This window comes from Artemia sp. Qi Xiang Cuo, chromosome 19, assembly GCF_049724085.1.
Source record: "Artemia sp. Qi Xiang Cuo chromosome 19, ASM4972408v1, whole genome shotgun sequence".
Classification (NCBI taxonomy): domain Eukaryota; kingdom Metazoa; phylum Arthropoda; class Branchiopoda; order Anostraca; family Artemiidae; genus Artemia; species Artemia sp. Qi Xiang Cuo.
The window spans coordinates 13,122,216-13,135,472 of NC_142812.1; the positions used below are offsets into that span (position 1 = coordinate 13,122,216).

The 13,257-nt window shown below is 31.3% G+C and overlaps 2 protein-coding genes across 2 annotated transcripts in view; one reads left to right on the forward strand and one right to left on the reverse strand.

The window, feature by feature from the left end:
- Positions 1 to 2,970, forward strand: part of LOC148940514 (disintegrin and metalloproteinase domain-containing protein unc-71-like) — a 78,863-nt gene extending 75,893 nt beyond the window's left edge. Inside the window, exon 9 of the mRNA XM_089105520.1 lies at positions 2,961 to 2,970. Within this exon, the coding sequence (XP_088961646.1) occupies positions 2,961 to 2,970 (10 nt within the window). The remainder of the gene's footprint in view (positions 1 to 2,960) is intronic.
- The window catches only part of LOC148940513 (disintegrin and metalloproteinase domain-containing protein unc-71-like), a 426,194-nt gene that overhangs the window by 325,398 nt on the left and 87,539 nt on the right, over positions 1 to 13,257 (reverse strand). The gene's annotated exons all lie outside the window — the stretch shown is intronic.

Genomic DNA, 13,257 nt, shown 5'->3' on the forward strand with positions numbered 1-13,257 from the left:
CCGACTCCGAACAGGACAAAATTCGGTTATCAAAAGAACGTATCTCCGATCAGTACACCAAAGAAGGGCATAGGGTCATTAGGGAGAACACGTGGTTAATGGGGTCAATGACCTCTTTTTTCCAAGATCGATTTATTTGTTGTTTGGATGTGTAAGAACTCCGGGACGAAGGTTGTACATGCGCATGGAATTCTAACGGGAACAATGTTATTGATCTAGGACTTGAGGGGGAAGTGAATTTCCGAGAACTTGATTGCGTAATCAAAGTGTGTCAACAACAACAACAACGACCTTGACATTCGCTGAGAGCGTGCACTTACAACAACAATAGAACCCGGAATTTGGAACACCTGTACTGTCGACCTCAATTCACCTATCGTTAATCAATAATTCCCCTTAGAAACAACAAATTAATTTCCCTTTCTTGACAGATCAATCAATCAATGACATCATCTATCACACTTTAAAAATTTTCGCCTAGAAACATTTCTCCAGGAATAGATCCAAGTCATTAATGTCTTTGCCTCGGAAACAACTCTTTTGGTCGAACTCCAAAGGATATTAATAGCCAAAGGCCATGGAAACAATTAGGCAAGAAGCATCTTAGCGATGAATTGTTTTAGCGCGCGAAAAGGTTTCCTATTAATTTGAAATGCGTTAGCACAGAGATGCCAATAACAAAGGAACACGCTGAATTTACGTTTAGTGATTATTTGGGCGAAACCGTTTTAGACAGGTTATGGAACTATTTCGGCGAAACAGATAGAGACATTTTAAAAGAAGATTTTAGGAAAGATTTTAGAAGAGAATTTGAGGGTCAAACTCTGTGGTCGTTATAATACACAAGTTTCATTTGAACAGTGTTGTGAGGTCCTCTAACCCAACCCCAAAGGGTTCCAATCCTCCTACTCCAACCCCGAAGGAAGCCCCCGGTCCTCAAAAGCCCCCCAAGCTCCCAAAGGCCCTCCCTGTGCCCCCCAAGGCCCTCCTCCGGTCCACAAAGACCCATCGAGCTCCCAAAGGACCAACGGGGTCCCAAAGGCCCTCCACCGGTCCCCAACTGCCCCTCCGGCCCCCCAAAGGCCCTCCCTGTGCTCAAAAGGCCCTCCCTGTGCCCCCAAAGGCCCTCCCCGGCCCCCAAAGGCTCCTCCCGGACCGTCCCAAAGGTCCTCCTCCGGTCCCCAAAGGCCCATCGAGCCCCCAAAGGACCAACGGGGTCCCAAAGGCCCTCCACCGGTCCCCAACTGCCTCTCCGGACCCCCAAAGGCCACCTCCACCAAGGTCCCCAAAGGTCCTCCAGGTCCCCAACTGCCTCCCGGACCCCCAAAGGCCCTACTGGCCTGTGCCCCCAAAGGCGCCCTCCCTGGACCCCCAAAGGTCCTCCCCCGACCCCCAAAGGTCCATGGGGCTTCCAACGGCCCTCCACTGGTCCACAAAGGTCCACAGGGCTCCCAAAAGACCACTCAATCCTCAAGGGCCCCCCGGATCCCCAAACGTCCTTCCAGGGCCCCAAAGGTACTCCCCCGGTCCCATACATGCACACAAAAAACTTACACACACAAAAACTTACACACACACACACACACACACACAACAACATACAAGAGTTGGACTTGGTCTGTAGTTTCGTGGAGTGGTGTAGCTTTTGAATTTTAGATTTTAATTATTTGTAATAGTTATTTTTTATTATATTTTGTTTTATATCTATTCTTGTTCTATTTCAGTTTATGGTCGTTGCGTTTTAACTTGTAAAAGTTAATTTTTTTTGATTTTACAATTTTCATTTGCATTTATTTAGTCGATATTAAATAGTTTGACTATTTAATTAGATTTTTGTTGTGGTTCAAATTGACAAGGATGCATTTTAATAATTTTTCAAAATTTCATTTTGAACTTCTCTCATTGTAAAGCAAGAGTTAGAATATTTCAGTTGTGGTTGGTTGTGGTTTACCTTGTCACTCTTACACTTTCTTGATTTTTAAAATTTCATTTTGAATTTCTTTCATTGAAATGCACGAGTTGGAATATTTCAGTAGTGTTTGGTTGTGGTTTACCTTGTCACAGTTACATTCTCTTGATTTTTCAAAGTTCATTTTTAATTTCTTTCGTTGAAATGCAAGAGTTGGAATATTTCAGTAGTGTATGGATTTGGTATACCTTGTCACAGTTACATTTTCTAGATGTGTCAAAGTTCATTTTGATTTTCTTTCGTTGAAATGCAAGAGTTGGAATATTTCAGTAGTGTTTGATTGTGGTTTACCGTGTCAAAGTTACATTTTCTTGATTTTTCAAAGTTTATTTTGAATTTCTTTCATTGAAATGCAAGAGATGGACTATTACAGGAGTGTTTGTGTGGTTTTTCCATGGTCAGTTTAACATTTTCTTGAATAATAACTATTAATTTGATTAACTGTTATAGAAAATTTAGATTCTTGATATTTTAATAGTGTATTCCTGCCGTTTAACTTGTCACAACAAAATATTCATTATTTTTTCAATTTTAACTTTGATTGTATATCGTTTAAATGAAAGAGTTGGAATATTTCAGCAGTGTTTGGTTGTGGTTTACCTTGTCACAGTTACATTTTCTTGATTTTTCAAAGTTCATTTTGAATTTCTTTAGTTGATATGCAAGAGTTTGAATATTTCAGTAGTGTTTGGTTGTGGTTTAACTTGTCACAGTTACATTTTCTTGATTTTTGATATTTCATTTTTAATTTCTTTCGTTGAAAATCATTATTTTGTATATTTAAGTAGCGTTCGGTTTTGGTTTTCCATTTGAAATTATCAAGTTAAATAAATGTCAAGTTACATTTTTTATGTCTTTCGTTGATAAGCTAGAGGTTTACTTTTTAATGCATGGTTTGTTGTTTTTCAAACTTTCACAGTAAAAGTTTAATGATTTTTAAATGTCCATTTTGAATCTATATCGATTTATTTAACTATATTTTCTATTTCAGAAGTGTTTGACTGTGGTTTACCTTGTCACAGTTACATTTTCTTGATTTTTCAAAGTTCATTTGAATTTCTTTAATTGAAATGCAAGAGTTGGAATATTTTAGAATTGTTTGGTTCTGGTTTACCTTGTCACAGTTAAATTTTCTTGATTTTTCAAAGTTCATTTTGAATTTCTTTCATTGAAATGCAAGAGTTGAATTATTTCAGTAGTGTTTGGTCGTGGTTTACCTTGTCACACTTACATTTTCTTGATTTTTCAAAGTTAATTTTGAATTTCTGTCGTTTAATTGATAGAGTTGTAATATGTAATAAGTGTTTGTTCGTGGTTTTAATTTTAACAGCTACATTTTCTTGACTTTTCAAAGCTGATCTTGAAAGTATTTCATTTAAATGCACGTGTTGGAATTTTTCAGATGTGTTGGCTCGTGGGTTACCTAGGAAATTTTACATTTTCTTGATTTTTTATATCTCTTTTGTTGTGCTTTTATTTAAAATCATGTGGTGGACTAATACTGTTTCTTTCTCTTGTGGTTTACATTTTAAACGTTAAATATAAATGATTTTTAAATTTTCATATTGAATTTCTATCGATTTAAATAAATAGTTTGACTATTTCAGTTTTGTTCGGTTGTGGTTCTAATTGTCAAAGTACAATTTTCTTGATTTTTCAAAGTTCATTTTGAAAAAATATTGTATTATAGCTTTACTTTGACTCTGTCAGTATGTTGTGTTTTTGATTTACCTTGTCACACTTACATTTTCTTGATTTTTCAAAGTTCATTTTGAATTTCTTTCGTTGAAATGCAAGAGTTGGAATATTTCAGTAGTGTATGGTTATGGTATACCTTGTCAAAGTTACATTTTATTTATTTTTCAATGTTCATTTTGAATTTCTTTCGTTGAAATGCAAGAGTTCGAATATTTCAGTAGTGTTTTGTTTTGGTTTACCTTGTAACAGTTACATTCTCTTGATTTTTCAAAGTTTATTTTGAATTGCTTTCGTTGAAATTCAAGAGTTGGAATATTTCACTAGTGTTTGGTAGTGGTTTACCTTGTCACAGTTACATTTTCTTGATTTTTCAAAGTTCATTTTGAATTTATTTAGTTGAAATGCAAGAGTTGGAATATTTCAGTAGTGTTTGGTTGTGGTTTAACTTTTCAAATTTTAATTTTAATGATTTTTTCAAATTTCATTTTGAATTTCTTTCAAGGAAATTAAATTTTTGGTTTTTCTTATCTGGGACGTGGTATGGATGAACTGGGCAATTGATCTTTTAATATTAATATCATATAACACTTTGACTTTAATTCGTTTTGTATATATATCTGGAACATGTCACTAGTGAACTGTCATTTTTGTAATAACAACAGACAAAGTTTAGTGTGTTTTAAAAGATCATTGTGTTTATCTTTTTTTGAATATCTTTTTTTTGACTTTGTCAGTTGATGGTGGATTTTTATTACATAGGCAATGTTAATTGAACTATAATTTCCAATATTTATTTGATTTTAATACGTCTACGTGTAATAGATGGACTATTTATGTTGCGTTCTTTCTTTTATTAAATGTTCACTGTTAAATTTTCTTGATTTTTCAAAGTTCATTTTGAATTTCTTTCGTTGAAAAGCAAGAGTTGGAATATTTCAGTAGTGTTTGGTTGTGGTTTACCTTGTCACAGTTAATTTTTATTGATTTTTCAATGTTCATTTGTATTTATTTAATTGAAATGCAATAGTTGGAATATTTCAGTAGTGTTTGGTGATGGTATAAATTGTCACATGTTAATTTTCCTGTATTTTCAAATTACATTTGATGGTCATTCATGGACATGCAATATTTGGTATATGACGGTGGTGTTGAGTCGGTTTTGTTCTCGTCACATTTTCATTTTCTAGATTTTTCAATGTCCATATTTTATTTATTTCCTATAATTTAACGACTAGGTCTATTAAAGTATAGGTATCATATTTTTTAAATAGACAAAGAACCAGAGTAATTACTTTTAAATTCTAAATTGAAATTCTTTCGTTGAAAATCAAGAGTTGGAATATGTCACTAGTGTTTTGTTCTGGTTGACCTTGTCACAGTTACATTTTCTTGATTTTTCAAAGTTCATTTCTAATTTATTTAGTTGAAATGCAAGAGTTGGAATCTTTCTGTTGTGTTTGGTTATGGTTTACCTTGTCACAGTTACATTTTCCTGATTTTTCAAAGTTCATTTTGAATTTCTTTCGTTGAAGTGCAAGAGTTGGACTATTTCAGTAGTGTATGCTTGTGGTTTACCTTGTAACAGTTACATTTTCTTGATTTTTCAAATTTCATTTTGTATTTCTTTCCTTTGAAAAGCAAGAGTTGGAATATTTCAGTAGTGTTTGGTTGTAGTTTACCTTGTCACAGTTACATTTTCTTGATTTTTCAAGGTTCATTTTGAATTGCTTTCGTTGAAATGCAAGAGTTGGAATATTTCAGTAGTGTTTGTTTATGGTGTACCTTGTCACAGTTACATTTTCTTGATTTTTTAAAGTTCATTTGAATTTCTTTCGTTGAAATGTAAGAGATGGACTATGTCAGTAGTGTATGGTAGTGGTTTACCTTGTCAAAGTTACATTTTATTGATAGTTAAAAGTTCATTTCTAATTTCTTTAGTTGAAATGAAAGAGTTGGACTATTTTGCTAGAGTTTGGTCATGGATTAACTTGTCACAGTTTAATTTACTTGATTTTTCATATCTCATTTGAATTTCAACTGACTAAAAGCCTGTGTTTTACCATGTAAGTATTGTTTGGTTGTGGTTTAAATTGTAAAAGCATAATTCTCTTAATTTTTAAAAGTTAATTTTTAAAAAAATAAGTTTTATATAAATTTTGTTTATAGTTAAGATTCTTTCTGGTGTGTTTTAAATTTTCACTGATACATTATCATGATTTTTCAAAGTTCATTTTGAATTTCTTTCGTTGAAATGCAAGAGTTGGAATATTTCAGTAGTGTTTGGTTGTGGTTTACCTTGTCACAGTTACATTTTCTTGATTTTTCAAAGTTCATTTTGAATTTCTTTCGTTGAAATGCAAGAGTTGGAATATTTCAGTAGTGTTTGGTTGTGGTTTACCTTGTCACAGTTACATTTTCTTGATTTTTCAAAGTTCATTTTGAATTTCTTTCGTTGAAATGAAAGAGTTTGAATATTACACATATATTTTGCCACGGAGTACATTGGACCAGGTAAAGTTCCAAACTATGTCATAGTACATTTGAAATCCTTTTGTTTAACAACATTTGTGTGTATTTAATCGTAGTGTAGTACCGGGAATCTCCAAATCAATGATACTTACTCGTGAATTTTCTTAGTTCATTTTGAATTTTTGTCATTGTAATGCAAGAGTTGTTCTCATTCACAATCTGTCGGGTGCGGGTTAACTTTTCAGAGTTAAATTCTCATAATTTTTCAAAGTTCATTTTGAATTTCTTTCGTTGAAGTGCAAGAGTTGGACAATTTCATTAGTGGACTGTTATGGATTACCATGTCAATGTGACTGTCACATGAAGTTGTGTAGTATATTTTGAATGGTTATTGCTGTAATACAATAGTAGGACCATTTATTATGCGTTTTGTCATGTTTAAATTTATAAATGTTAAATTCTATTTTTTTTTATAAGCACTTTTTGATTTTATATCATTTAAATGCTATATATGGACTATTTCATTGGTGGTCGGTTGCGGTTTAGATTGTCACAGTTACATTTTCCTGATTTTTCAAAGTTCATTTTGAATTTCATTCTCTGAAATGAAAGAGTTGGACTATTTCAGTAGTGTTTGGTTGTGGTTTACCGTGTCACAGTTTCATTTTCATGATTTTTCAAAGTTGATTTTTTTTTGCTTTATATGAAATGCAAGAGTTGTACTAACTCAGTGGTGTGTGTGTATGGATTACATAGTCACAGATAGATATTTCTTTTACTGAAATGCAAGAGTTGGAATAGTTCAGTAGTGTTTAGTTGTGGCTTTACCCTGTTACAGTTATATTTTCATGATTTTTCAAAGTTCATTTTGAATTTCTTTCATTGAAATGCAAGAGTTGGAATATTTAATAAATGTTTGATCGTGGTTTACATTCTCATACTTACATTTTCCTGATTTTTCAAAGTTCATTTGAATTTCTATCGTTGAAATGCAAGAGTTGGAATATTTTAGTAGCTGTTGACATGGTATACCTTGTCAAGTACATTACTGATTTATTCAAAATTCATCTTGCATTTCAACGAAAGAAATTCAATGAGTTTGAAAATCAAGTAATGTAACTGTTAGGTTAACCATAACCAAAACACTGCTGAAATAGTACACCTCTTGCTTTTCAACGAAACCAATTCAAAATGAGCTTTGAAAAATCACGAAAAAGTAACTGTGACATGGTAAACCACAACAAAACACTGCTGGAATAGTCCAACTGTTGATTATCAAGGACAGCAATTCAAAATAAACTTTGAAAAATCAAAAAAATGTAACAGTGAAAAGGTAAACCATAACCAAACACTACTGAAATATTCTAACTCTTGCATTTAAAGGAAAGAAATTCAAAATGAAATTTGAAAAATCAAGAAAATGTAATTGTGACAAGGTAAACCATAAGCAAACACTACTGAAATAATCCAGCTCTTGCATTTCAACGAAAGAAATTCAAAATGAACTTTGAAAAATCAAGAAAATTTAACTGTGACAGGGTAAACCAAAAGCAAACACTACTGAAATAATCAAACTCTTGAATGTCAACTAAATAAATTCAAAATCAACTTGGAAAAATCACGAAAATGTAACTCTGACAAGGTAAACAATAACCAAACACTGGTGAAATATTCTAACTATTGCATTTCAACGAAAGAAATTCAAAATGAACTTTGAAAAATCAAGAAAATGTAACTGTGACAAGGTAAACCACAACCAAACACTACTGAAATAGTCCAACTCTTGCATTTCAACGAAAGAAATTCAAAATGATCATTGAAAAATCAAGAAAATGTAACTGTTACAATGTAAACCACAAACAAACAATAATGAAATATTCCAACTATTGCATTTAAATTAAAAAAATTCAAAATGAACTCTGAACAATCAAGAAGATGTAACTATGACAAGGTAAATCACAATCAAACACTACTTAAATATTCCAAATCTTGCTTATCAAGGAAGGAAATTCAAAATTAACTTTGAAAATTAACGAAAATGTAACTTTGGCGATGTAAACAACATCCAAACAATACTGAACTATTCAAGCTCTTGCATTTCAACGAAAGAAATTCAAAATGAACTTTGAAAAATCAAGTAGATGTATCTGTGTATGTGGTTTAACCTTGTCAACACTACTACATATTCCAACTCTTGATTTTATCAAAGTTCATTTTGAATTTCTTTGTTGAAATGCAAGAGTTGGAATATTTCAGTAGTGTTTGGTTGTGGTTTACCTTGTCACAGTTACATTTTCTTGATTTTTCAAAGTTCATTTGAATTTCATTCGATTGAAATGCAAAGAGTTGGAATATTTCAGAAGTGTTTGGTTGTGGTTTACCTTGTCACACTTACATTTTCATGATTATTCAAAGCTCATTTTGAATTTCTTTCATTGAAATGCAAGAGTTGGAATATTTCAGTAGTGTTTGGTTATGGTTTACATTGTCAAAGTTTGATTTTAAAGATTTTTCAATGTTATGTTTGATTTTCTTTATTTGATATGCAAGAGTTGGATTATTTCACTAGTGTTTGGTCTTGGTTTACCTTGTCACAGTTAAAGTTTCTTGATTTTTCAAAGTTCATTTCGAATTTCTTTCGTCGAATTTAACGAGATTGAATAGGTTGGGAGTGACTGGGATTTGCTTTACATGTGACATATACTCTGTCATGATTGTTCATTGCACATTACGTATGGAATTTCATGACATACCGGAGCATGTAACTATCAGAGTCGTGAAGTCATTGTCTTAATTAAATCCCATACATTTTCCTTATTTTTTAAAGTTCATTTTGAATTTCTTTCGTTGAAATGCAAGAGCTGGAATATTTGAGTAGTGTCTGCTTATGGTTTACCTTGTCACAGTTAAATTCTCATGATTTTACAAATTTCATTTTGAACGTCTTCAGTTTAAATGTAAGAGTTGGAATATTTCAGTAGTGTTTGGTTTGGAATAGTTCACTATTGTATGCTTATTTTTTACATTTTCACAGTTGCGTTTTCTTGATTATTCAAAGTTCAATAGAATTTCTTTAATTGAAATTCTATATTTGGTACATTTAAGTAGTGGTTTGATTTTGTTTAACTTGTCACAGTTACATTTACTTGATTTTTCAAGTAAATTTTGAATTTATTTCGTTGAATTGCAAGAGTTGGAATATTTAAGTAGTGTTTGGTTATGGTTTACCTTGTCACAGTTACATTTTCTTGATTTTTCAAAGTTCATTTTGAATTTGTTTCGTTGAAATGCAAGAGTTGGAATATTTCAGTAGTGTTCGGTTATGACTTTACACTATGTCAACAGTTACATATGTCTTGATTTTTCGAAAAGTTCATTATGAATTACTTTCGTTAGAAATGCAAGAGTTAGACTATTGTCAGTAGCGTGTGACTAGTAGGTTAACCTAGTCTAAGTTACATTAACCTGACTGTACAATAGTTCATCTAACTTCTATACTTTCAACGCAAAGTTAATATTTCAGTAATGTTGCATGTCTTACCTAATCAAGCTAACTTAAGTGAAGCTGTGACATAGGCTAACCTCAACCTAACCTAATCTAACCTAACTTGAATCTAGTCTAACTCTAATGCATATTCAACGAAAGACAATGTCAAAATGAACTTTGAAAAATCAAGAAAATGTAACTGTGATCAAGGTTAAACCATAACCAAACACTACTGAAAAATTCCAACTCTTGCATTTAAACTAAATAAATTCAAATGAACTTTGAAAAATCAAGAAAATGTAACTGTGACACGCTAAACCATAGCCAAACACTACTTAATTCTTGTAGCTCTTACAATTCAGTGAAAGAAATTCAAAATGAGCTGTGAAAAATCAAGAAAATGTAACTGTGATAAGGTGAACCATAACAAAACACTACTGAAATATTCCAACTCTTGCATTTAAACGAAATAAATTAGAAATCAACTTTGAAAAATCATGAAAATGTAACTGTGACAAGGTAAACCATAACCAAACACTACTGAAATGTTCCAAATCTTGCATTTCAATTACTGAAATTAGAAATGAGCTTTGAAACATCAAGAAAATGTAACTGTGACAAGGTAAACCATAACCAAACACTACTGAAATATTCCAACTCTTGCATTTCAACGAAAGAAATTCGAAATGGACTTTAAAAAATTAAGAAAATGTAACTGTGGCAAGGTAAACCATAACAGAACACTACTGAAATATTCCAACTCTTGCATTTCAACGAAAGAAATTCAAAATGAAGTTTGAAAAATGATGAAAATATAACTTTGACATGGTAAACCAAAAGCATACACCACTGAAATATTCAAACTCTAGCACTTCAACGAAAGAAATTCAAAATGAACTTTGAAAAATCAAGAAAATGTAACTGTGACAAGGTAAACCACAACCAAACACTACTGAAATATTCCAACTCTTGCATTTCAACGAAAGAAATTCAAAATGAACTTTGAAAAATCAAGAAAATGTAACTGTGACAAGGTAAACCACAACCAAACACTACTGAAATATTCCAACTCTTGCATTTCAACGAAAGAAATTCAAAATGAACTTTGAAAAATCAAGAAAATGTAACTGTGACAAGGTAAACCACAACCAAACACTACTGAAATATTCCAACTCTTGCATTTCAACGAAAGAAATTCAAAATGAACTTTGAAAAATCAAGAAAATGTAACTGTGACAAGGTAAACCACAACCAAACACTACTGAAATATTCCAACTCTTGCATTTCAACGAAAGAAATTCAAAATGAACTTTGAAAAATCAAGAAAATGTAACTGTGACAAGGTAAACCACAACCAAACACTACTGAAATATTCCAACTCTTGCATTTCAACGAAAGAAATTCAAATTTAACTTTGAAAAATCAAGAAAATGGAATTGTGACAAGGTAAATCACAACCAAACACTAGTGAAATATTCCAACTCTTGCATTTCAACGAAAGAAATTCAAAATGAACTTTGAAAAATCAAGAAAATGTAACTGTGACATGGTAAACCACAACCAAACACTACTGAAATATTCCAACTCTTGCATTTCAACTAAATAAATTCAAAATGATCTTGTAAAAATCAAGAAAATTTATCTTTGACTTGGTAAACCACTGCCATACACTACTGAAATATTCAATCTATTCATTTTCAATGAAAGCCATTAAAAATGAACTTTGTAAAATCCTGAAAATGCAACTGTGACAAGGTAAACCAAAACCGAACGCCACTGAAATATTCCAACTCTTGCATATCAACGAAAGAAATTCGAAATGAACTTTGAAAAATCAAGAAAATGTAACTGTGACAAGGTAAACCACAACCAAACACTACTGAAATATTCCAACTCTTGCTTTTCAAGGAAAGAAATTCAAAATGAACTTTGAAAAATCAATAAAATGTAACTGTGACAAGGGAAACCACAAGCAAACACAGCTGAAATAGTCCAACTCTTGCAATTCAACGAAAGAAATTAAAAATGAACTTTGAAAAATCACGGAAATGTAACTGTGACAAGGTAAATCATAACCAAACACAACTGAAATATTCAAACTCTTGCACTTAAAAGAAATAAATTTTAAATGAAATTTTAAAAATCAAGAAAATGTAACTGTGACAAGGTAAACCATAACCAAACACTACTGAAATATTCCAACTCTTGCATTTCAAAGAAAGCAATTAAAAATGAACTTTGAAAAATAAAGAAAATGTAACTGTGACAATGTAAACCAAAAGCAAAAACTTCTGAAATATTCCAACTCTTTCTTTTCAACTAAAGAAATTCAAAATGATTTTTGATAAATCATGAAAATGTAACTGTGACAAGGTAAACAACAACCAAACACTGCTGAAATAGTCCATCTATTTCATTTCAATTAAATAAATTCAAAATTAACATTTAATAATAAAGAAATGTAGCTGTGACAATTTACACCCATAACAAACAAAACTTAAATAATCCAACAAGTGCATTTAAACGAAATAAATTCGGAATTAAATTTGAAAAATCAATAAAATTTACCTGTGACAAGTTAAACCATATCCAAACACGACTGAAATATTCCAACTCTTCATTTCAAATAAAGAAATTAAAAATGTACTTTGAAAAATCAAGAAAATGTAACTTTGACAAGGTAAACCACAACCAAACACTACTGAAATATTCCAACTCTTGCATTTCAACGAAATAAATTCAAAATTAAAATTGAAAAATAAAGAAAATTTAACTTTTAAAAGGTAAAAAAAAACCGAAAGATAATTATATTTTACAACTAATGCATTTAAACGAAAGAAATTCAAATGAAATATTAATATTAACGGAAATTGAACTCTGAAAATTTAATCCACAACCAAACACTTCTGAAATGTTCCAACTATTGCATTTCAACGAAAGAAATTCAAAATGAACTTTGAAAAATCAATTAAATGTAACTGTTACAATGTAAACCACAACCAAACACTACTGAAATATTCCAACTCTTGCATTTCAACTAAAGAAATTCAAAATGAACTTTGAAAAAATCATGAAAATGTAACTGTGACAAGGTAAACCACAGCCAAACACTACTGAAATAGTCCAACTCTTGCTTTTCAACAAATGAAATTCAAAATGAGTGTTTAAAAATCACGAAAATGTAACTTTGACAAGGTAAACCACAACCAACCACTACTGAAATAGTCCAACTCTTGTATTTCAACGAAAGCAATTCAAAATAAACTTTGAAAAATCAAGAAAATGTGACTGTGACATGGTATACCACAACCAAACACTACTGAAATATTCCAACTCCTGCATTTCAACGAAAGAAATTCAAAATGAACATTGAAAATCAAGAAAATGTAACTGTGACAAGGTATACCATAACCATACACTACTGAAATAGTACACCTCTTTCATTACAAAGAAAGAAATTCAAAATTAACTTTGAAAAAATAATAAAATTCAAGTGTGACATGGTATACCACGCCAAAACATTAGTTACATATAACAAATCTTTCTTTTCAATTAAAGAAATTCAGAATGAACTTTGAAAAATTAAGAAAATGTAACTATGACAAAGGTAAAACACAACCGTACACTACAGAAA